Here is a 22,114-nt window from a genome sequence, read left to right as displayed (position 1 = left end):
ATTTACGAAGATGCACCTCAAATCGCATTTCATTTTCTACTTTGAGGACGAAGAATTTGACTCCCTCCCACTTCCCTCCCATTTTTCCCTCCACAGTGGGTTGCTGTAGTTCCTGCTTAGAAGGCTCAGGAAGAAAAGTTGTGCAGAAAAGAACAACTTTATCCGCTGAAAATAAAATGGGATGAGAACTTGAGCATTGTTCAAGCTCTGCTGCTGCTCAGGGGTTCTTTGGAGGCTGGAATTGGGGGTCTCCTTCCTCAGGAAGGAAGGGCAGTGAGAGCACCTAGAAGCCACTTACCTGAATAATCCTGCCCGTGCACACACCTCTCCCCACCCCCCATCCCCCACTGCCTGGCAGACAAGCACGTCAGTCAGCCAGTGATAACATCCATACTTCTAAAATCAACAGGGAAATTATGCAACTGGGATAGCTGTGCATTATGAAGCAGAAACAATTTGAGTGGAATCTTTTGGTCAACCTAGCAACAGATCAAACAAGAAGACTCCAAGGCAGTAAGGGGAAAGAGGAGTGTGAAGGAAAGAGTTCTAGGATCTCATCATCTTTCTCAGCCAGCTCGCAAGTCTGCCGCTGGCTTTCTTTGTACTAATGTGGAGGCCTCGAGGTATGGCAGGTGTGATAGTCAAAGGCACAGGAATATCATAAATGTGTTGAGAGATTTCTGTGCAATGTGTTCAGGCGTCGTAAAAGTAGCTTCTTAGAAATACAAATGTGAAACAGGTTCTCCTCAGATGACTGTAACCTTTGAAGATTTTGGCACATTCCAGCTTTGTTCTCAGATATCTCCAGGGGGCATTAAAAATGTCATCCTGTATAAAACTATCTGTAATATTTTTCTCAAGTACCACTTTTGAAATACTCCATTGCTAAATTGGACTGGACCTTGGCATGCATTGTGGCTCATGGTCTTGGAAGAACCACAAGCATAATTTCCTAACAACATGTATGGTTTTATAGATTCTATAATATAAAGCACGAGTTATCCATGGTATACACCTGAACATTAGGAAATCTATTACAGTAGGCTTAAATTTGGGAATATGTGTATTTTCTGAACAATATTGTACATTGGAAAACAATTATTGGAAATCTTTTAAAATGCATTTGTCATGTTTTTTTAACTCAGCATATGGTTTTCATGCTCAGTTAGTTTTTATTTCTATCTTTAAATGATTGCTTGATTTATATACTATTACTTTCCAAAAAGTGGTTAAATTTTTAAAAAAAGCAAAACCATTTTGTTTTTAAAAGGACCCAAACCAGGAAGCAAGAAGTAAAGAAGTAGAAAAAATTAAAACAACTCTTGGGTGAAACAGCTTATTAACATCTTAAATGAAATTTTGTGTGATTCAGTGACTCTGTTGGGCTTCCAGCACTCTGAATATCATTGCTCAGATGATGTACATATTATCAAGTTCAGCTCCTTGAGTATTAGAGCCAATCAGGTGTTTGCAGGTCTTCCACAAACCAGCATCTCACTGTTGATGGACACTTCCTCATTTTTTCAGCTGTGTAAAAGAGAACAGTACTATGTCTGCTTGGTGAGCACAAAAAGAACATTAATTCATTGCACATAACCTTTGGGGATCCTTTGATACAAGGAATACAAAGTAGGGTGAGAATGAGCTATGACTCACTAGGAAAACCACGTCCCACCTTTATCTGTATGTAGTGCTCTGTCCATCCCTATATGGATTTCTAAATATGTTTTTTAAAAAGATTTATTTACATATGTATTTCTGGCTGTACTGGGTTTTCATTGCTGTGCCCCGGCTTTCTCTAGTTATGGCAAGCAGGGACTGCTTCTCCTTGCAGTGCACAGGCTTCTCACTGTGGTGGCTTCTCTTGTTGTGGCTCGTGGACTCTATAGAGCACAGGCTCGGTAGTTATGGCACACAGGCTTAGATGCTCCGTGGCATGTGGACCAGAGATGGTCCTTTGATGGACCTCCTGGACCAGAGATGGAACCTGTGTCCCCTGCATTGGCAGGTGGATTCTCAACCACTAGACCACCAGAGAAGCCCTAAATATGTTTTAAGATGGTATTTATTCACTGTTTTTAAAAGTCAGAGGGAAAAGGAAAGGCATATCAAGCACCTCGAATTGCACATGATGCACAGCCAGTTTTGACTGGGTATGTCAGAGTCTATGGCAATGCCTTGAGAGACTGCGTAAATGGTTCCATTTTAAGATTTCCACAAGGCAGAATCAAGCCCATTTATCCTTTTTTCCCCCTAATGTTGGTGGCATGCCAGCTCCCTCATGACCCAGCAAGGTTCAGAAACCTTAGCTTACTTTAAGGAAAACTGGCGCTTCTCCTCCTGAGGAGCATGGCAGGTGGTTCCAAACTGAGCAGCCCACTTAACATGACACTGGGCTGCAATTCTTGAATGTCTTTAAAAGCAAAACGTTAAAATCCCACTCTCTCCAGGTCAGGCCACGGAAGAATTCTAAGAGCTCATTTATAATGTCATTTTAAGTATGCCCTCTTTCAGCAATGACAATAAAAGTTAACTATTAAACTCATGTTTTCAACTTCCCATCATGGGTTCCCTACAACACAAAACCAGCAAATTAAATCACTGAGATGCTAGGATGCCTAAAGAAATAGAGGCAAATTCCTCATAAATAGCCCTAACTGTAGAACATCTGGCCTGCCCAGCTGCGTTTTCTCTGCATCCGTTGAGGATGTAACAAAGATAACTGGCCCCTAGTCTTTCCAAATAACAAAAGCTCAGTTATTCTGAGGGAAGCCGAAATGAGTGGGAGCTGGTGGTCACCGCAGCCCTGCCACAGAGCCGCCTGACTCACTCACAGAACTCAGAATGGTCCCTGCCAGTGAATTCCTCCTCTTCCATCCCTGTTGCTTCCTTTTCTCTAAAGGAACAGGATTAGGAAATAGAAGCTGGCATTGAAAATAGATTGTTTAATCTGCCCCTGACTTCACACCACCAAGGTCTTGGCTTCATGTTGGGATCTTTAGATATGTTTGTTCATTCATTTGGTCATTCATTCAGCCACAAGTAATTCCATGTCTAATCTGTGCCGTGTCCTAGGGTACAAAAGTGAAGGAAAAAAAAAAAAGAACAGGTGCAGTTGCTGTCCTCATGATACTTATATTCTAGTGGGTAAGAGAGTCAATATGGAAGTTAAGCATCAGGTAACTATATAATTTCAAATGGTCATAAATGCTATGGTGGCACCATCTTAATTGGGTGGTCAGAGGGGGCCTCTCTGAAGATGTGACATTTGTCTGAAACCTGAAGTGTCACAAGGGGCTAGCCACATAAAGACTGGGGAGAAGAAAAGATCATTTTAAGTAGTAGAGTACAGCATGTGTACGGGTTTGAGGCAGAAGAGAGCCTGGCATAGTGAGGACTGACTGGTGGGTATAAATGAGGGGGAGGGTACAGGAGAGGAAGCTGCAGAGATGCACAGAGGCCAGGTCATGAACCAACTTCTCTCTCTGGGAGCTGATTCATTTGCTGCCCCTCATCAGTTTTGTCAGTCTCATTTTGGCCACGGAACTATTGGTAACGTGTAATTCAAACAGATGAGCTTTTCAACTTAGAAAATATTCTTCTTAAGCACAACTACCTTTAGGATAGATGATAGCCAGTGGGGGTGGAGTTAGATGTAAAATCTTTCTCTTCTCAGTTTTGAATGTTATGGGAAATGTTTGTTTAGTGTCAAATACTCTCAAGCAATCCTATCCAAATAGAACTTTCTGTGACGATGGGAACTCCTTTTTTTTTTTCTTTAACCTGAGCTGTCCAAAACAGTAGACACCAGTCACTTGGGGCCACTGAGTAACTGAATGCAGTTAGCACAATGAAGGAACTGAATTTTTAATTGTATTTAATTTTAGTGAATTTAAATTTCTACTGGCTACTGTATAGGGCAGGCAGCTCTAGAATCTAGATGTACTTCTAGGAGCTTATTTCTCAGGAGGGTACTAAGAAAGGCTTAGGTTGGCCCAAAACCTGAGCAACATCTGTGATGGTTCATAGAAGCCTTGTGGGGAAAAGGTTCATGTGATTTAGTCCAAGACCTGAAGGAAGGGTATGGCCAGATAGACTAGGAAGCAGTTTAAATGTTCACAAGTCTGTACCGGAGTCACAACTTGTGATCTGTAACGGCCCCGAACATGTGAAACACGTGATAGGAGGCATGTTTCCTGGAGGCTCACTGCTCAGAGTGTGCTCCGTGGACCAGAGCATTGTCATCATTTCAGTTCAGTTGCTCAGTCGTGTCCGACTCTTTGCAATCCCATGGACTGCAGCATATCAGGCTTCCCTATCCATCACCAACTCCCGCAGCTTGCTCAAGCTCATGTCCATCGAGTTGGCGATGCCATTCAACCATCTCATCCTCTGTCATCCCCCCTTCTCCTCCTGCCTTCAATCTTTCCCAGCATCAGGGTCTTTTCCAGTGAGTCAGTGATGCTATCCAAACATCTCATTCTCTGTCATCCCCTTCTCTTCCCACCTTCAATCTTTCCCAGCATCAGGGTCTTTTCCAGTGAGTCAGTGATTCACATCAGGTGGCCAAAGTATTGGAGTTTCAGCTTCAGCATCAGTCCTTCCAATGAATATTCAGGACTGATTTCCTTTAGGATGGACTGGTTGGATCTCCTTGCAGTCTGAGGGATCACTTAGAATCTTGTCATCATTTAGCAGCTTGTTATACATGCAGAATTGATGGCTCAACTCCCAGTCTCCCAACCAAATCAGATTTGCATTTTAACAAGATCTCCAAGTGATCCAAATGCACACTCAAGTGTGAGAAGCAATTGTTACTGTTGGGTTCTGATCCCCCTCTGCCACTCACCTGACCAAGTTTTGGGCCTCAACTTTCTCACCTGAAAAAGGTGGTAATACTACTTACTTCAAAAGGTTGTTGTGATGATTCAATGAATCAATATATAAAAAGAAACTAACGTGAGGCCTGGTCTATGTTGGATGATCATTCATTCATTTATTCATTTAACAAATTCATTATTGATTTCCTATTATATTCTAACCATCCTCCCTGTCCCGAGGCACCCTCTTTTTAAAGCAACCCCTTACAAGAAAAAAAGATCACACATATAAAAAATGCAGGGAAGAGGAATGTTTTATTGAGGATGGGAAGGAAGGAAAGTATTCCTCTCCAGTAGTTACAATATTATCACATGGACAACAACTATCATTACAGCGTTCTCAAATCCTATAGGATCTTTAGAGGATTCTCAAAGATCAAGGACATTCACCACTATTCTCAGACTTTTAATTAGAGGTGGTGGACCGGGGAGGGGAGAAGAAGAGAAAGATACGGAAATTAGACAAACAGGGAAGGTTTGTTATTGTTTTACCAACAAATAAAAAGCATTAGAGCTGTCTTAGAAATGAGGCACAAACTGTTAACTGCACAGATTTTCTTTTATTAGTTTCCTTGAAGAAGTAGCAGCAGCAGTTCTCACTGGAGGTCCCACCGGTAGGAAAGGGAATGCAAGGGGTGTTCTTTTCTGCTCCCTAGGCAGAGAGGGTTTCTCACCCAAGCCAGTAGGTGTTAATCTGCTTAAGCCTGCCTGAGTGGATCTGTTAGCTTGCTGGCACATGGCCATTTAGGGGTTTTGTTTCCCAGACCACAGGAGCCCATTTTTCCAAGAGTTCCACTAGCTTTTTGTTTGATAATGTCTATTTCTAGCAGCATTTACTCCTTCAACAACAAATTCAATGGAACAAAAATTTACTGAACACCTACTATTTGGCAGACCCTCTGTTGGGGATACAGAGATGAATAAGGAGCAGTTGCCGTGCTCCAGAAACTCACACAAAAGTAACTTCTGCATTCTCTCAGGTGATGGCTATTCTCACTGCGTCTTCCTACTGCTTGAGGGTGGGTGGGGGGAGAAAATCCTTTGGCTTCCTTGGTTGCCCCTTTTAAATACCCACTGACCTCACTCTGCTCTCCTGAGGGCCCAGGGGCTTGAAGGGTTAATTACTTGCTTGCTGTGGCTGGTTCATTGTTTGCCCAAACTTCTCACCCCCTCCAATTCCGTTTCTAATTGTGAAATTTGCTTAATATATTTTAATAATGCTTTTCTTTTCACAGAGGCAATATACATTCTTTATAGAAAAATACAGATAAACCAAAAGAAGATAAAATATTAAAACCGTTCTCAGCAATAACCTGTTTTTAATAAAAAGGGTACTTTAAATTATAAGTTATATGATTTTATATCAAGTTCAAAATACAGAGGACAGCAGTCACCCATAATCCAATCATCTGAGACACAGGCATTTTATTTATTTATTTTTCCTTCCAGTCTTCTTGCATTTATTATAAATGACAGCTAGCATATAGCCTGCTAAAGTCATCATTATCTTTGCAGGGGGAAATATGGTATTGATGTCTAAACAAGAAAGGGGTACTTTTAGCTGTACTGGTGGATAAGGATTTTGTGATTTTGCAGAAAGACATGAGTTTAGAAGTTTACTCACTGTTAGTTAAGTCATTGTTGCTATTCAAACATTTCATCCCTAATGACAGAATCTGACCCAAGAAACTTGTCTTTTTTGGAATCTGAAATGGGAAATAAAGAAATGTTTACTTTAATAAAATCTGATATGAGACTTCCCCGGTGGTCCAGTAGTTAAGACACCATGCTCCCAATGCAGGGGGCCAGATCAGGAAATTAAGATCCTGCCGATGGCATGAAACGGCCAAAAAAAAAAAAAAAAAAGTCTTATAGAAGAATACCTGAGTTCATAAGAGTGCTTGAATAACATTAAAAGCCTACCACGTGCCAGGCTCTTTGACATATATTATCAGAGTTAATCCTCATAACAGTCATACAAGATAGGTGTATCTATTGCTAATTTACAGATGATGAAATAAAGGCATATAAATTTTAAGAGGCTAGCTCAAGATCTGACAACCAGTGCGTGGCAGAACTAGGACCCAGAGCAAAGAGACATTATGGTAGAATTCCACTTTTAAATGAAAACCTTTTCTTTATCTTCCCAGAAGAATTTCAAGATAAAAATGGTCTGCTGCAGAAAGTACAAGATTGGAGGACCAAAGTTTTCTCTTTTCAGTTCAGTTCAGTTCAGTCGCTCAGTCGTGTCCGACTCTTTGCAACCCCATCAGCTGCAGCACTCCAGGCCTCCCTGTCCACCACCAATTCCTGGAGTTTACCCAAACTCATGTCCATTGAGTTGGTGACACTATCCAGCCATCTCATCCTCTGTCGTCCCCTTCTCCTCCTGCCTTCAATCTTTCCCAACATCAGGGTCTTTTAAAATGAGTCAGCTCTTTGCATCAGGTGGCCAACTGGAGTTTCAGCTTTAACATCAGTCCTTCCAATGAATACCCAGGACAGATTTCCCTTAGGATGGATTGGTTGGATCTCCATGCAGTCCAAGGGACCCTCAAGAGTCTTCTCCAACACCACAGCTCAAAAGCATCAATTCTTCTGCGCTCAGCTCTCTTTATAGTCCAACTCCCACATCCATACATGACCACTGGAAAGACCATAGCCTTGACCAGATGGACCTTTGTTGACAAAGTAATGTCTTTGTTTTTTAATATGCTGTCTAGGTTGGTCACAAGTTTCCTTCCAAGGACTAAGCATCTTTTAATTTCACGGCTGCAATCACCATCTGCAGTGATTTATTTCACCTTAAAAATGACCTCCGTTTAACAAGTTCTTTAGTCTTCCATGTGCCTAAAAGGAGGTGTCTAATCCTATTCCCAGTACCCTTCAAAGTCGGTTTAATCATTTCTATTGTATCAACATTCTAACACTTATCAGAAATTAAGTTGATGAATTTATTATCACTATTAGTGATTTCTTAAATTACCCTTTTTTATTCTCACCATCTCATAAAGTTCCTAAGCCTCTTGAAGGTTTTAAATTTTGTCAGGTTCTTTCCCCAATCCCTAGCACTTTCAAGGTATCCAATTAAAAAGCAAATTAAGGGAATTAATAGTATGTATGGACTAGGTCAACATTAAGGTCACTGTCTAATAATCTTCAAAAAGACCTGGGTAGGTGGAGCCCAATAATCTCCTTACATTTGTTTAAAGCAATTTGTTGGATCCTTAACACCTGTTGAGTTGAGTCTTGAGACGTTATTTGGAGAGCCCATTGGAGCTCCATCGCCTGAGCTTTCTTTGTCCTCTCTCTGTTCTTCAATCTTTTTTTTCTTCTTGTTTTCCCTTTCTTTTTTCTTCTTTTTTAAAAAAAATTTTTTTAATTTTAATTGAAGGCTAATTACTTTACAATATTGTAGTGGTTTTTGCCATACAGTGACATGAATCAGCCATGGGTATACATGTGTCCCCCATCCTGAACCACCCCCCAACCTCCTTCCCTATCCCATCCCTCAGGGTTGTCCCAGTACACTGGCTTTGAGTGCCCTGTTTCATGTATTGTATTTAGACTGGTGATCTATTTCATATATGGTAATATACATGTTTCAGTGCTATTCTCCCAAATCATCACACCCTCACCTTCTCCCACAGAGTCCAAAAGTCTGTTCTTTATATCTGTGTCTCTTTTGCTGTCTCGCATATAGGGTCATTGTTACCATCTTTCTAAATTCCATATATATGTGTTAATATACTGTATTGGTGTTTTTCTTTCTGACTTACTTTACTCTGTATAATAGGCTCGTTTCATCCACCTCATTAGAACTGATTCCAATGCATTCTTTTTAATAGCTGAGTAATAGTCCATTGTGCTTATGTACCACAACTTTCTTATCCATTCGTCTGCCAGTGGACATCTAGGTTGCTTCCATGTCCTGGCTATTGTAAACAGTGTGGTGATAAACACTGGGGTACACGTGTCTCTTTCAATTCTGGTTTCCTCAGTGTGTATGCCCAGCAGCAGGATTGTGGGTCATATGGCAGTTCTATTTCCAGTTTTTCAAGTTATCTCCACACTGTTCTCCATAGTGGCTGTACCAGTTTGCACTCCCACCAACAGTGTAAGAGGGTTCCCTTTTCTCTGCCCCTTCTCCAGCATTTATTGTTTGTAGACTTATTGATAGCTGGCATGAGATGGTACCTCGTTGTGGTTTTGATTTGTATTTCTCTGATAATGAGTGATGTTGAGCATCTTTTCATGTGTTTGTTAGCCATCTGTTACGTCTTCTTTGGAGAAATGTCTGTTTAGTTCTTTGGCCCATTTTTTGATTGGGTCATTTATTTTTCTGGTATTTAGCTGCATGAGCTGCTTGTATATTTTTTAGATTAATTCTTTGTCAGTTGTTTAGTTTGCTATTACTTTCTCCCATTCTGAAGGCTGTCTTTTCACCTTATAGTCTCCTTTGTTGTACAAAAGCTTTTAAGTTTAATTAGGTCCCATTTGTTTATTCTTGCTTTTATTTCCATTACTCTGGGAGGTGGGTCATACAGGATCCTGCTGTGATTTATGTCAGAGAGTGTTTTCCTCTAGGAGTTTTATAGTTTCTGGCCTTACATTTAGATCTTTAATCCATTTTGAGTTTATTTTTGTGTATGGTGTTAAAAAGTGTTCTAGTTTCATTCTTTTACAGATGGTTGACCAGTTTTCCCAGCACCATTTGTTAAAGAGACTGTCTTTTCTCCATTGTACATTCTTGCCTCCTTTGTCAAAGATAAGGTGTCCATAGGTGCGTGGATTCATCTTTGGGCTTTCTGTTTTGTTTCATTGATCTATATTTCTGACTTTGTGCCAGTACCATACTGTCTTGATGACTATAGCTTTGTAGTATAGTCTGAAGTCAGGCAGGTTGATTCCTCCATTTCCATTCATCTTTCTCAAGATTGCTTTGGCAATTCAAAGTTTTTTGTATTTCCATACAAATTGTGAAATTATTTGCTCTAGTTCTGTGAAAAATACCATTGGTAGCTTGATAGGGATTGCACTGAAGCTATAGATTGCTTTGGGTAGTATACTCATTTTCACTATATTGATTCTTCCAATCCATGAATATGGTATATTTCTCCATCTATTTGTGTCATCTTTGATTTCTTTCATCAGTGTTTTATAGTTTTCTATATATAGGTCTTTTGTTCCTTTAGGTAGATTTATTCCTAAGTATGGTGTCTTCAGGGTTTTCTATGTAGAGGATCATGTCATCTGCAAACAGTGAGAGTTTTACTTCTTCTTTTCCAGTCTGGATTTCTTTTATTTCTTTTTCTTCTCTGATTGCTATAGCTAAAACTTCCAAAACTATGTTGAAAAGTAGTGGTGAGAGTAGGCACCCTTGTCTTGTTCCTGACTTTAGGGTAAATGCTTTCAATTTTTCACCATTGAGGATAATGTTTGCTATGAGTTTATCATATATGGCTTTTATTATGTTGAGGTATGTTCCTTCTATGCCTGCTTTCTGGAAGATTTTTATCATAAATGGATGTTGAATTTTGTCAAAGTCTTTCTCTGCATCTATTGAGATAATCATATGGTTTTTAATCTTTCAATTTGTTAATGTGGAAGAAATAGAAAATCTTAACAGACCCATGACAAGTATGGAAATCAAAACTGTAATAAAAAATCTTCCAACAAACAAAAGCCCAGGACCAGATGGCTTCACAGGTGAATTCTACCAAAAATTTAGAGAAGAGCTAACACCTATTCTACTCAAACTCTTCCAGAAAATTGCAAAGGTAAACTGCCAAACTCATTCTATGAGACCACCATCATCCTAATACCAAAACCAGACAAAGATGCCACACAAAAAGACAACTACAGGCCAATATCACTGATGAATATAGAAGCAAAAATTTTCAACAAAATTCTAGCAAACAAAATCCAACAACATATTAAAAAGATCATACATCATGACCAAGTGGGCTTTATCCCAGGGATGCAAGGATTCTCCTTTTTCTTTTAAAATTTTCATTGAAAACCCTTTGGCCACCAGTCTCTGTACTAAGCACTGGTGACCCAGTGGTGGGCAATATAGGCAAGGCCCCTACCCTCATGTAGCTGACAGTCTGGTGGGGAGGGGGTTCAGATGTTAATTCAATCACACTCATGAATGGCTGTAAGGTTATAAATTGTGGTAGGCACAATCATGCTGTATGGGACCTGACTTAATGGGATCTGGGGTTAGGAGACAGCTTCTTCATATTGAAATAGGAAGAATGAGTGAGTACTTAGGGAAGACTGAGGGTTCCAGGCAGTGGAAATGGCTATGCAAAGGCATGTGTAAAGGCCTTGTGGTGCTGGGAACTGTGGTACTCCAGAAAAATGAAAAAAAGCTATGGTGGCTGGATCAGAGGTACAAAAACAGGGAGTGAGGGATGCTTCTGGTAAGGTCAGCAAGAACCAAGACACAGGATGTGTAAAGATTCTGGCTTTCAGCTAGAGAGCAGTGGGAAACCAGTAGCATGCTAGGGAAGAACTGGGGGAGTGAGAACTGCTGGTGATGGTGCATCTTCGCTTATCTTTGCAGGAGCAATGCAGTCGTACACGTGGTCTCTAACGTACACGGTGACAACAGCAGCAGGGTCCCCGGCTGAAAACTCTCAACAGCTGCCCTGTATGCGGAGCACACACGTGCCTTCCTCTTCGGTCACACACAGGATACCAGTTTATCCCCACAGAGAGGAGCACGGGTAGGTGGCTTTCCTGGGATGTTGTTTTACTTTTGCTTTGAAAGGGCAGGGTTTACTCAGCAGTGGTTTCCGCAGAGGACAAGAAGGACTTGCCCTTTGTTGAGGTCTGCCCACACCTTGTACGACTAGCTTATGCAGTCCCCTCAACAACCAGATGAGGTGGGCAGGTGACCCACTTGACAGATGAAGAAACTAAAGCTGGACTAAGTTCACTTCCTCAGGCCACACGGCTGCAAAGGGTGGGGCTGATTGAGACTCTGTCTGCCTCCTTTAGGAAAGAAAATGGAAAAGTCCCTTTCACCAGCTCCCCTGGGTGGCTACTTTATAGGCATATAACATACAATTTCATGGTGGGTCCAAGTCTCAATCAGCAGGGGGCTTCCCCACCCAAGGCTGGGGGTCCCTGGAGGACAGGGCTTACTCATGGGGTTCAACTCCAAGTGGGTTCCAGTGGTGATTTGGACCCTGAATAAATAAATCATTTGTTTTGCCCATATTTTCCCCCAAATCTGTAGTGGTGTTACTGTGATGAATAAGTTACAAATCCCCTTAAAAGGGTAACCTGAATCATAGCAGCTTTTTGCCATTTTGCATTGTCTTTATGAAAAGACCTTCCTCCTCCAGTGTCTACTGTGCCCTGATCTGAGAAACAGTGATGATGTTATAAAGGGCCCTCCTTCTCAAGAAGGTGAGACTTGGCTCTGAGGGCACAGTGAGCCTCACAAACCAGGTTCCAACAAACCAGCTGTGGGGGACACAGGAGGGGAGGGAGGAGGACCACTCAAGTCCCTTCCATGCAGTAACTGAGGCCTGACTGTGGGCATACTTGGAGTTAATTCCAAAGGCTCAGGTGACCCTGCCAGTCAGTGAAACAGCCATTATTTTCTCAGGGATCCCCTGAGAGTATTTCCCCCACACATTCAAAATCGACTTAGAATTGTTTCAGAGAGCTTTCAATTCTGCAGAAATGGCAGCACAGACACTCATGTGGTCATACACCAGCATCTTTGATGTAAAGATGTTATTAAGAATAGTGGTAACAGTGTTCTATGTTTCCAAAGCAGTATCCTATGTTTACAAGGTGTCTTCACATATACGACTCTCAGAGTAGCCAGGTGCAGCATTTTTTACAGATGTGAGAAACAAGGATGCAGGTAGCCCAAGGCCCCACAGCTGGGAGCTGGTGGAGCCAGGCTTAGAACCAGAGGCTGATGCCTGGTTGGCCATGGTGTTTTCCTCAGGAGAGAGCTCAGAGAAACACACTGCATCCTTCCCCAAGATGGAGAAGCAGAGGCCTGAGCAAAACAAAAACATAAGTCCCAAAGTAATTTCTTCTTTTTTTTCCTATTTGACTTCAGGCTATAATGTGGGGCTTTTTACCACAACAGGAGACAAGGTCTCCATCACTAATGATGTTTTGCTCAGGGCTGGTTTTCATTCCCTGCGCACTCACTGGGTGGTGAGGGAGGTATGCTAAGGCGAGAAGAAGACCCACCTGGGAGTTTGACACTATCACAACAAAGCCACAGAATGGAGACGGTAGGAAACAAGGAGAAAAAGAAAAATGAAAAACAAAAAGAAAGAAATGAAGGAGTAGATGAGGTTGATTTTTAAAGGTGTCAAACTGCTTTGTTCTCCCTGCTATTACTCACAATATTCCATGCGCCTCCTGCGTTTTAGATACACGGGAAGCTACAACTATGGGAGCTATGGCAACCAGCATCCTCCCCCGATGCAGAGCCAGTACCCAGCTCTCCCGCATGACACAGCCATCTCAGGACCGCTCCACTACTCCCCGTACCACAGGAGCTCTGCGCAGGTGAGTCGGTGGTCCTGCTTGCCTGCCCAGGCCTTGGTGAGCTTGGTACCAGGTCTAGTCAACACAATAAGCACCTTCTGCATACTGTGTGTGCAGCCTCTGTGCCTCCAAGGGAAGGCTGGTCTTTTCCTCAGTGCCACTTCGTCCCTCCCGTGGCTGCCCACAGTGGGTGCTCAGTCAGCGTCATCCCAACTTGCTTTCACGTATGTGGGTACCGACCATGTGCCTCTAGTTCTGTCCTCCCTTTGACCTTTCTCCTGGGAGCCAGTCAGCAGTGAGGTCTCTTACCCTTTTTTCGGGCAGCCACCTTCAGACTGGATCTTTTGTCTCCTCTCCCATTGCCCCTTCCTGGTGCAGTCAGACCTTTATCAAGTGCTGTCAGGATGCTCATCTCAGCATCAGCCTAAATGGTCTCTCAGTTTCACATCTGTTCCTTTTCTGTCCAGCAGCCCAACCACGGACTCTTAGTAGAAGAGTCTTCTTGAAATGGACCCCTAACACATTATTCTCGGGCCTTTGGCTCTTCACTGTCTCACAAGCCACACTGATCCTCTGTGGCCTTGGTGAACGGGGATGGTGGTTTCCGCTGTTACACCAGTGTTAGGCGCTCTCCATGCCTCAGACGCTTTGCTGTCTACTGGCCCCAAACACAAGTGTTACCAGTTCCATCCAGTTCCGCATCCTTGGTGTCTCTGGACCCTCACCGTCCTTGCCTCAGATCAGGTCTTTATCTAACTTAGACGGTGACCAAAGCCCTCCCATCTGTCTCTGTGTCGGTAACTCGTCCCATCCTTGGTCCGTCCTCAGTACTGCAGCTGAGAGAACCTTTTGGGTAAAACAAAACAAAACAAAAACCTGGCCACAACACTCTTCCTCTTTTGCATATCATCGCTTTGAGGGTCAAGTTCAATTCCTTAGCACGTCTCTCAAGACTCATGACCATCTGGGCTCTGCCTGCCTTTCTGGCCTACCAGCCACACCCAACCTTTGTCCCTCCATGCCAGTTCATGTGCAGCTCCCTTGGGTCTTTGCAGATGCTGTTGCCTCAGGCTGGGATTCTCTTCCTCCACCTCTTCTGCTTATTGTTCAGGACAAGCATCCCATTTGCTGACACTGTCCTTGTCCTTCTTCCAGAACCATATTAGGTGCCACTCCTCTGTACTCAAATGGTGCATTGGGCTTTCCACTATTGGTATACTTCTCATCACTGACTTTCCTGATACCTGCAAGAGACCCCAAAACTTCTTGAAGGCAGAAATTAAGTCTAGGATCCTCAGGTCACTACACTCATCAAAAAGAAAAGCTAACTGTTACTGAACACTGTCCTGTGCCAAGCACCTTCCACATCCCCATGGTAACCCTTGCAGAAAGGAAGTGAGGGTAACTTGGTCGAGGACTTAACCCCAGGCAGCGTAACCCTAGCTGTACAGGCTCCTGAGCCCTAGCCTCTGTCATTTAGAGAGAGCACTTGCTGCTTAATTTAACAGAGGAGTACACAGGAGGTGGGTCAGCAGAGACAACTGTTGTGTGAGGCAAGCAGAGAGGGAGCCACGGTAGGTCTGGGAGACATGATGAGAGTTCAGCCTAGGAAAATGCTTCTGCAGCACTAGTGAGACCAGGAAGTAGAGAGGGGACTGGGAGAGCAGGGAGGCTGCCAGGGAAGCACGCACAGGAGTCTTAGAACAGAGGTGGCAGGATGTGAGCTGAAGTGGAGGCTGCAATTACATGAGCTGTCAGCATAGACTTGCCTCCGAGGGAGGGCGCCGAGCAGTGTAGCCACAATAAATGGGCACTTGGGGCAAACAGGCATCTGTTTTGATTTCTATCCACAGTCCCAGGGGAGCCCTGGGACAATCCCCAGACAAGCCAAGAAGTTGATTCCTCTAAACCATCACCTGGGGCATTATTATAGGTCTCCATCTGCGTCACACGGAGACACCCGCTCCCTAGGTCCTGCTTCTCTTGGGACCAGGGTCTGTGCTCCCCACGCTGACCCCCTAAATGACTAAGAGCTGCCGCCATAGACTGGGTCACACTTTCACAGTATAAGCAGCCCATCCATCCATCCATTTATTCATTCCCCCATGACCGTCAAGTACCTACTATGTGGTAAGCACTGCCCTAGCCTGTGAGAATACAGGGAGAAGGAGATGGAGGCAAGCCTGCTTTGAGAGAGCTTCCACTCCAGTAGGAGACCCTGGCGAGACCAAGCTGAGATCCCAAGCCACAGCTCCCAACCCCCTCATCTCTCCTCATGACACTTCTGGAGCTGGTTTTTCTGAGTATCAAATTTTTAAAGCCTTTTGCCATAAAAAGAAGCCACGGGCTCCTAAATGCCCACGCAGCCCCCAGTGGTCCAAGACAGGCCATAGCATCCACTGTGGAAACCACAATGGTCCCCAGCTGGAGCACCATCATCTAATCACTCATCCTAATTGGAGAGCTGGGGACTAAACGAACGCCCATAGAGGAGCCGCTGAACCCAGACTGGGTGTGGGAGGCCACAGGGTCCTGTAGCCCCTTCACCACCATGCTCTGTGACTCTTCGGTCCTTTCACAACCTCTGACCCCCACCACATACTCACACCCTGCAGTTTATGGTTAATGCCTCCGTCTCCACTTGTAAAGTGGGGTGGGAAGACGTTTAGTTACACCACATCTCTGCCCAGGTTGATGGATGAGGTCAGGGTTTCTCCTGGGGAAGGTACTATCTAGTACTTTCTAAATCCCTCCTTTTTTTTTTTCCACTCACATTGATGTACTGTTGAGGCACTTTGAAATACATAGGCTCACTCAAATCTCAGAGCAACCTCCCAAAGAAGGCATTTTCCCCACTTTTTAAAGATGAGGAAAACCTCAGAAGGTAATCTGCCCCAGGTCATGCATCCAGTAAGTGACCAAGCAGATTCAAAGGCAAATTCTCCAAATCTCAACCCCAAGCCCGTGGCACTGAACACTACAGGGTGTGTGTTTTGGAGGGCAGGAGGGAAATTCAAGAGGTTACTGCAGCTATTTTCAATAAGCTTCAGGTTCCCAAAGAGAAAAAACACACACCAAGATACTGTATTTCTTCCCTTTCCTGGTTCTGTGGTTTAAGGTTGACCACAAAGGAAAATCTACTGTAGGGCTAATTAGTTTTAGCTTCCCAGAGCAGAGGTCAAGCCATTCCAATCCTGAATACCAAATATCACACTTCATTATAGCAGACTCAGTGGGGAAAAGATTAGTCTGAAGTGAAGAAAAATCATAATGATAAAATATGGTTAAAGAATGCAATTGGTCATTAACACAAGACACTATTTTCTGCAAATAAATGCCTACTATGTTAGTCTTAAAGAACTAATACAACATCTTTGTGAAGTCCAGTTATTGCAGACACCCCAGCATTTATATACTCAAAATAATGTGAAGTCATTTGTTTTTTGAACTATGGTACCGTGTGCCCTTGTTTCTACTATTCATTTGTACAAGACATGTTTTCTTCATGAGTACTACAGAGGTAAACCTCCACACTCCTGCTTGAATGCTCATAATTCCTCAATTAGCAAGTCCAGATGGATGAGGCTGCACAGGGAAAGGTCTGAATTATTCCAGAAAAACACCCTTCTATGCTGCACTTGTCCCACATCAAAGTAAGTGAACAAGGAACAGTATCAGCAGCCCCTTCCCAGGCGCCCCATCCTCATGCCCAACCAGAAAGAAAACAAACGTGGAACCTCTACCTGTCAGCAGCCGTGAATGTGAACTGGGCTCTTGAGCTCAAAAGCCGTTAGACCAACCATAAGCAAACTGGCTAGAAAGTCACTTATAGTGAACCAGAAAGTTGTTGCTCATTTCTCAGCTGTATGGCCAAGACCCAGTCTTACCAGCTGGTCACACAGCTCTCACAGTGTCTCCAGTGCCTTGATCTCAGAGGCACAGTGATTGCTACAAAGTTTGCTTAGCATGCTCCACTTTGGGGTAGCATCCTGGGCCAAAGGTGAGTGAAAAGAGAAAAAACAGATTTTCTCTGACTGTAGAGCCAGGCTTCCTGAGTTCAAATCTCAGCTCGGCCTCTGATTAACTTGGTGCCTCAATCTCCTCATCTGAAAAATGGGGATAATTCTAGTACTTATTTCATAGGGTTGTTGCAAGGGTTGAGTGATAAAGGTTAGGACAGGGGCTGGCTCATAGTAAACACTATCTGTGTATATTACTATGATTATTCTTTGTAACCAGAGTTATTATTATTTTTTGTAATTGTAGAATTAATATCTATCTCCCTCACTATACTAGCCCTGTGAAGGCGAAGGGGTCTAGGTCCTTCCCCTTCTGACCATTATATTCCCAGGACCCAAAACAGACCTGGCTCTTGGTTGGACCTCAGTATACAAGGGTCAGTAAATAACGGGATGAATGGATCCTTACTCTGGCAGTAAGTTTTGTGTGACCGCAAGATCATTTATCCCTCTCTTGACCTCAGTTCCCTCAACTGTAAAATGAGAGGTGGGATCAGATAGTCAATCACTTAGGGCTCTTCCTATCATTAGTGGACCACGAACCTATGACTCGAGGAAGAATAATATTCATAATTGCAACTATGTTTTGAAAACTTATTGTGTGGAAGCTCTGGGGCTTCTCAGGTGGCGCTAGTGGTGAAGAACGCACCTGCCAATGCAGGTGACATGCAATATGGGCTCGATCCCTGGGTAGGGAAGATCCCCTGGAGGAGGGCATGGCAACCCACTCCAGTATTCTTGCCTGGAAAATCCCATGGACAGAGGAGTCTAGCGGGCTACAGTCCATGGGGTCGCAAAGAATCGGACACGACTGAAGTGACTTAGCACGCACGGACACACTGTGTGGAAGCTCTAAGTATTTCACATGTACTAACTCAGTTAATCTTGACCCAAAAAGCTCTGCAGATGTGGGCCGTCTGGCACAGATTTGGGGGAGCTGTGTCCTGGGTGGGGGACGCCTGTTGGCAGGACTTTGGGCAGTAAGAGCCGCCTTTCATGGGAAAACAGGGGGCCACCTTTCACCCGTTCTCCAGTAGAGGCCCGTTTGGTGAAGGTCAGGGATAAAGGGCTCATTCTTCTCTCTCCACGTGCAGGAAAGTCAGCGCTTGGTGTGAGAAGTCACTTCTCAAAATAGAACTTCCTAATATGGTTCCAAAGAGGCTCAGGGTCAGTCTCAGCAGAGATGGACTCACACCCTGGTCCCTTGAGGGAATCTTTGCCCACTTGTGCACACACACACCCACACATGCCCACAGACACCCCTCACGTACCTCCCACAGGGTGGGGACTGGGGACTCACCTCCATTTTCACATCAGTAGCAACAGTCCTTGATCTGACCTAGAAAAGGGTAACTTCCAGTTAGGGCCTTCAACAAAAAGTGCTTTTATCCTGGACAGAGCTCCGGGGACCCCTGGGTTTGTGCCCAGCATCTGGAGGAGCCCCGTGAACCCAGATGTGAAGTGTGAGAGGTGAGGCGGGTGCTCCCACTGGACGGAAGAGCAACTTCACTGGTGGCTTTAATGGCCGGGCTGGACAGCCGGCACTCCAGCCTCTCAGCTTTCAATGGTCTCTTCACCAAGGGGAAGACGAGGCACTGACTCATTTGCAATTAGCTGACCTAACGGGACAGAATTTTCCAGGCCGGATCCTGTGGTAACAGAATTTTATTGTCACACTGGGGATATTTTGAGCCCGTCTCATTTCCAGGCAATTACTCTTTTGAGCCTGTGACACAACCCCTGGGCACAGCTGCATTGAGGGGCCTTGATTTGGCACAAAAGCCACACTCTCTTGGGTTCTGTGGGGAGGAGGCTGCGAGTCCACGTAGTGATACAGTCCCTACACAGGCCAGGCAAGCGAGGCGCCTCTCAGGAGCATCAGGCTGAGGCCTGGTTGGAGTTACCAGGCCCTGTGGTCTGCAGGGGGAGGAAGGTACTTAAAGGCAGAGTGACAGAGAGATTCAAGTTTAATGCGCTGTGTTCCAAAGGAGAGTCTTCCTCTCTGAATTCTCTGGACTACAGTTGTGTGGTGGCTCCTGCCTTGTTTGGGCCAGACTGAAGTTGTGGGGAAAGAGCTAGCCCAGGCCTGGGCTCCCCTGCCAGCTCATCCACTAGCTCACCATGGGCTCTGCACCTCATCCTAGCTGGATCCTAGCTGTCTCATCAATGCAACGTGGGGTCGGAGTACATGACCCCTGAGGTTATTTCTAGCGGTAACAACCTAGGGTTCATTTGCCAGATAGTAATGTGGCACCTGCTAGGTACCAGGCATCATTCCAGATGTTGGGAACACGGTGGGGAAGATGACACCGCCCCACCAGGAGCTTAGGAATACAAGCCAGTGGGAAGAGATACCTGACAAGCAGGATGCTAAGATCCTGCCTCGAGAGGTGAAGGTGGGGCACTAGCTTGGAGAGACAAGATGTCCAGAAAAGTCTCTTTGAGGCGGTGACATTTGAGCTGAGACTTGAAGAATGATGAAAGGGCAAGCAGGGAAGGGGCTTGGAGGGAGGGGTGGGAGAGACGTGCTCCAGGTGGAGGGAACAGGTGGGACAAAATACTCTGAGATGGGAACCAGCCTGGCATGCCTGAGGGCCAGAGAGGAGGTCTCTGTGCTAGGGAGGGGACATGTATCTGAGGAGTTTACTAGAGAGGCTATTGGGAGGGGGGAGCAAACTTTTGGGAAAAATTAAAGACCATTTTGTAATAATATGCTTTACTATTACTTGTTTAATACCTGGGGGCTCATTATCTTGGTCAGGATCCAGTCTTATCATGGTCTCTTTGGGGTTCAGAGGGGCTGCCACACACACACACACTCACACACAGAGCCGCTTTGGGGAGTATGAAAGTCTCCGGAGGCTCCCGTGGTCTCCTTGGCAACAGCCCTGGGTGCCTCCTCTCCCCTGAGCTCCAGATACCACCTCCGCCCTTCTCACTCTTTTCCTACCTGTTCTTCTGACTGTGTAAGGCAAGCTGTCTCTCCTGTGGAAGACCAAGCCCTCACTACCGGACCTTGGAGCCCTCCTTCTTGACCTGTGAATAGCTGGTTCTCTTCGCTTGCTTTGGGCCTAACAGCCTTCCCCCACTGCCCCTCGGGCTCCCACTCAAAAGGCAGAGAACAGTTCACTTGGCCCCCTCGACAACAGAGAGCAGCCATTGCTGTCATAACCCCTTCTCCTGGCTTGTCTAGACTTCAGTCTGTCTGTCTCCCTCACAGGAGGCAGCCTCCCACCTAATCCCTCGGGGCTCCACTCTCCAACTGTCAGGGAAGACAGATGGGAGAACAGAAGACTTCGCACATTCACAGGCAGACTTTCTCCCTACTCGCTGCCCTTGCCATCCTGGCTGACTGGCTCCTGTTCATGTTGGCGTGGCCCTTAGCACAGCAAGGAAATCTTTGTGTCGACCAGCCTGTAAACGCAGAGCTCTAGCAAAGGGAGCCCAGAACTCCTCCCCTTCCTCCCCTCTCATCTACAAAAAGCAGCTCGTTTGCATAGCTGTCTTGGAAACTGAAAAGAATGTAAACGAAGCAGCTCTTTGGGGCACTCTTCTTATTTCTGATTCTTTCTAGAAATGGGTTTTTTTGCCCTTGTCTGGTAGCTATTAACACCTTTTTTCCTGACCTGTACAAAAGCACCTTCCTCCACTCCCAGGGGCTTATCTCGACTCCTTCCAGGTTCTTACCAAGGCCAATAACTCACCATCCTATCTTCTAGGACTCCAGTGAATGTGAACCTAAAAGAGATGTTCTCTAAATGATAGGCACTAATAATAACCTTCGACACTGTTGACTTGCTTCCTCTTCAAAAACCTGCTTTTAGGCTGCAGTTCATAAGTGGATTCAATTGCAAAATGCTATTTTTAATGAGGTCGTTGTGTTTTTCTTGGCAGTATTGTTCTCTTGGGTTGATGGAGTGGGACCTATCACAACTCCATAAATGATAAAATGATACAGTTCAAACCCATCCATCCATCCATCCATGTCTATTTGGACATACTGTGACTCAGGTACACCCGCACTCTCTCTCTCTCTCTCTCTCTCCTGTATTCCCAGTGGGGTTATTCATTCTTTGGGGTTTGACTTCCCCAAACATTGCAGATGAAGAGCACAAAGTCTGTATGACTGGTTGAATGAATATCAGCCCAGCTCTGGCTATGAAATGTTTTGCTCTTCTCCTGCTGGATGCTTCCTAGACCAAGAGTCAGTCCTGCAGAATCTCACTGATGACTTCCCACCAACTTTCATTAACAGTCTCTTAGGAATTTAATGTAAACTGTGAACATGACTGATACTGTGTACGTGCAACTTCAAGCTAATTCTAACTTTGTGGAATTTCTTTCCCCTCAACAAGTACCCTTTTAATAGCCCCACTTCCCGGATGGAACCTTGTCTGATGAGCAGTACTCCCAGACTGCATCCTACCCCAGTCACCCCCCGATGGCCAGAGGTGCCCACAGCCAACACGTGCTACACAAGCCCGTCTGTGCATTCCACGAGGTATGGAAACTCTAGTGACATGTACACACCCCTGACCACGCGCAGGAATTCTGAGTACGAGCACATGCAACACTTTCCTGGCTTTGCTTACATCAATGGAGAAGCCTCCACAGGATGGGCTAAGTGACTGCTTTCATAGGAATCCATATTTAATATTAATAATAATAATAATAATAAACCCA

The 22,114-nt window shown here is 44.6% G+C and overlaps 1 protein-coding gene across 3 annotated transcripts in view; it reads left to right on the top strand.

The window, feature by feature from the left end:
• The window catches only part of RFX4 (regulatory factor X, 4 (influences HLA class II expression)), a 174,532-nt gene extending 152,470 nt beyond the window's left edge, over window positions 1-22,062 (top strand). For all 3 annotated transcript variants that reach the window (XM_010853383.1, XM_010853382.1, XM_010853384.1), the window contains 3 exons: window positions 11,452-11,614; window positions 13,295-13,433; window positions 21,787-22,062. In XM_010853383.1, the coding sequence (XP_010851685.1) occupies window positions 11,452-11,614; window positions 13,295-13,433; window positions 21,787-22,059 (575 nt within the window). In that variant the 3' untranslated portion in view covers window positions 22,060-22,062. The remainder of the gene's footprint in view (window positions 1-11,451; window positions 11,615-13,294; window positions 13,434-21,786) is intronic.
• The last annotated feature ends 52 nt before the right edge of the window (window positions 22,063-22,114 follow it).

The sequence above is a fragment of the Bison bison genome, unplaced genomic scaffold (assembly GCF_000754665.1).
Source record: "Bison bison bison isolate TAMUID 2011002044 unplaced genomic scaffold, Bison_UMD1.0 scf7180017864327, whole genome shotgun sequence".
Lineage (NCBI taxonomy): Eukaryota > Metazoa > Chordata > Mammalia > Artiodactyla > Bovidae > Bison > Bison bison.
This window is presented reverse-complemented; position numbering and strand designations above follow the sequence as displayed.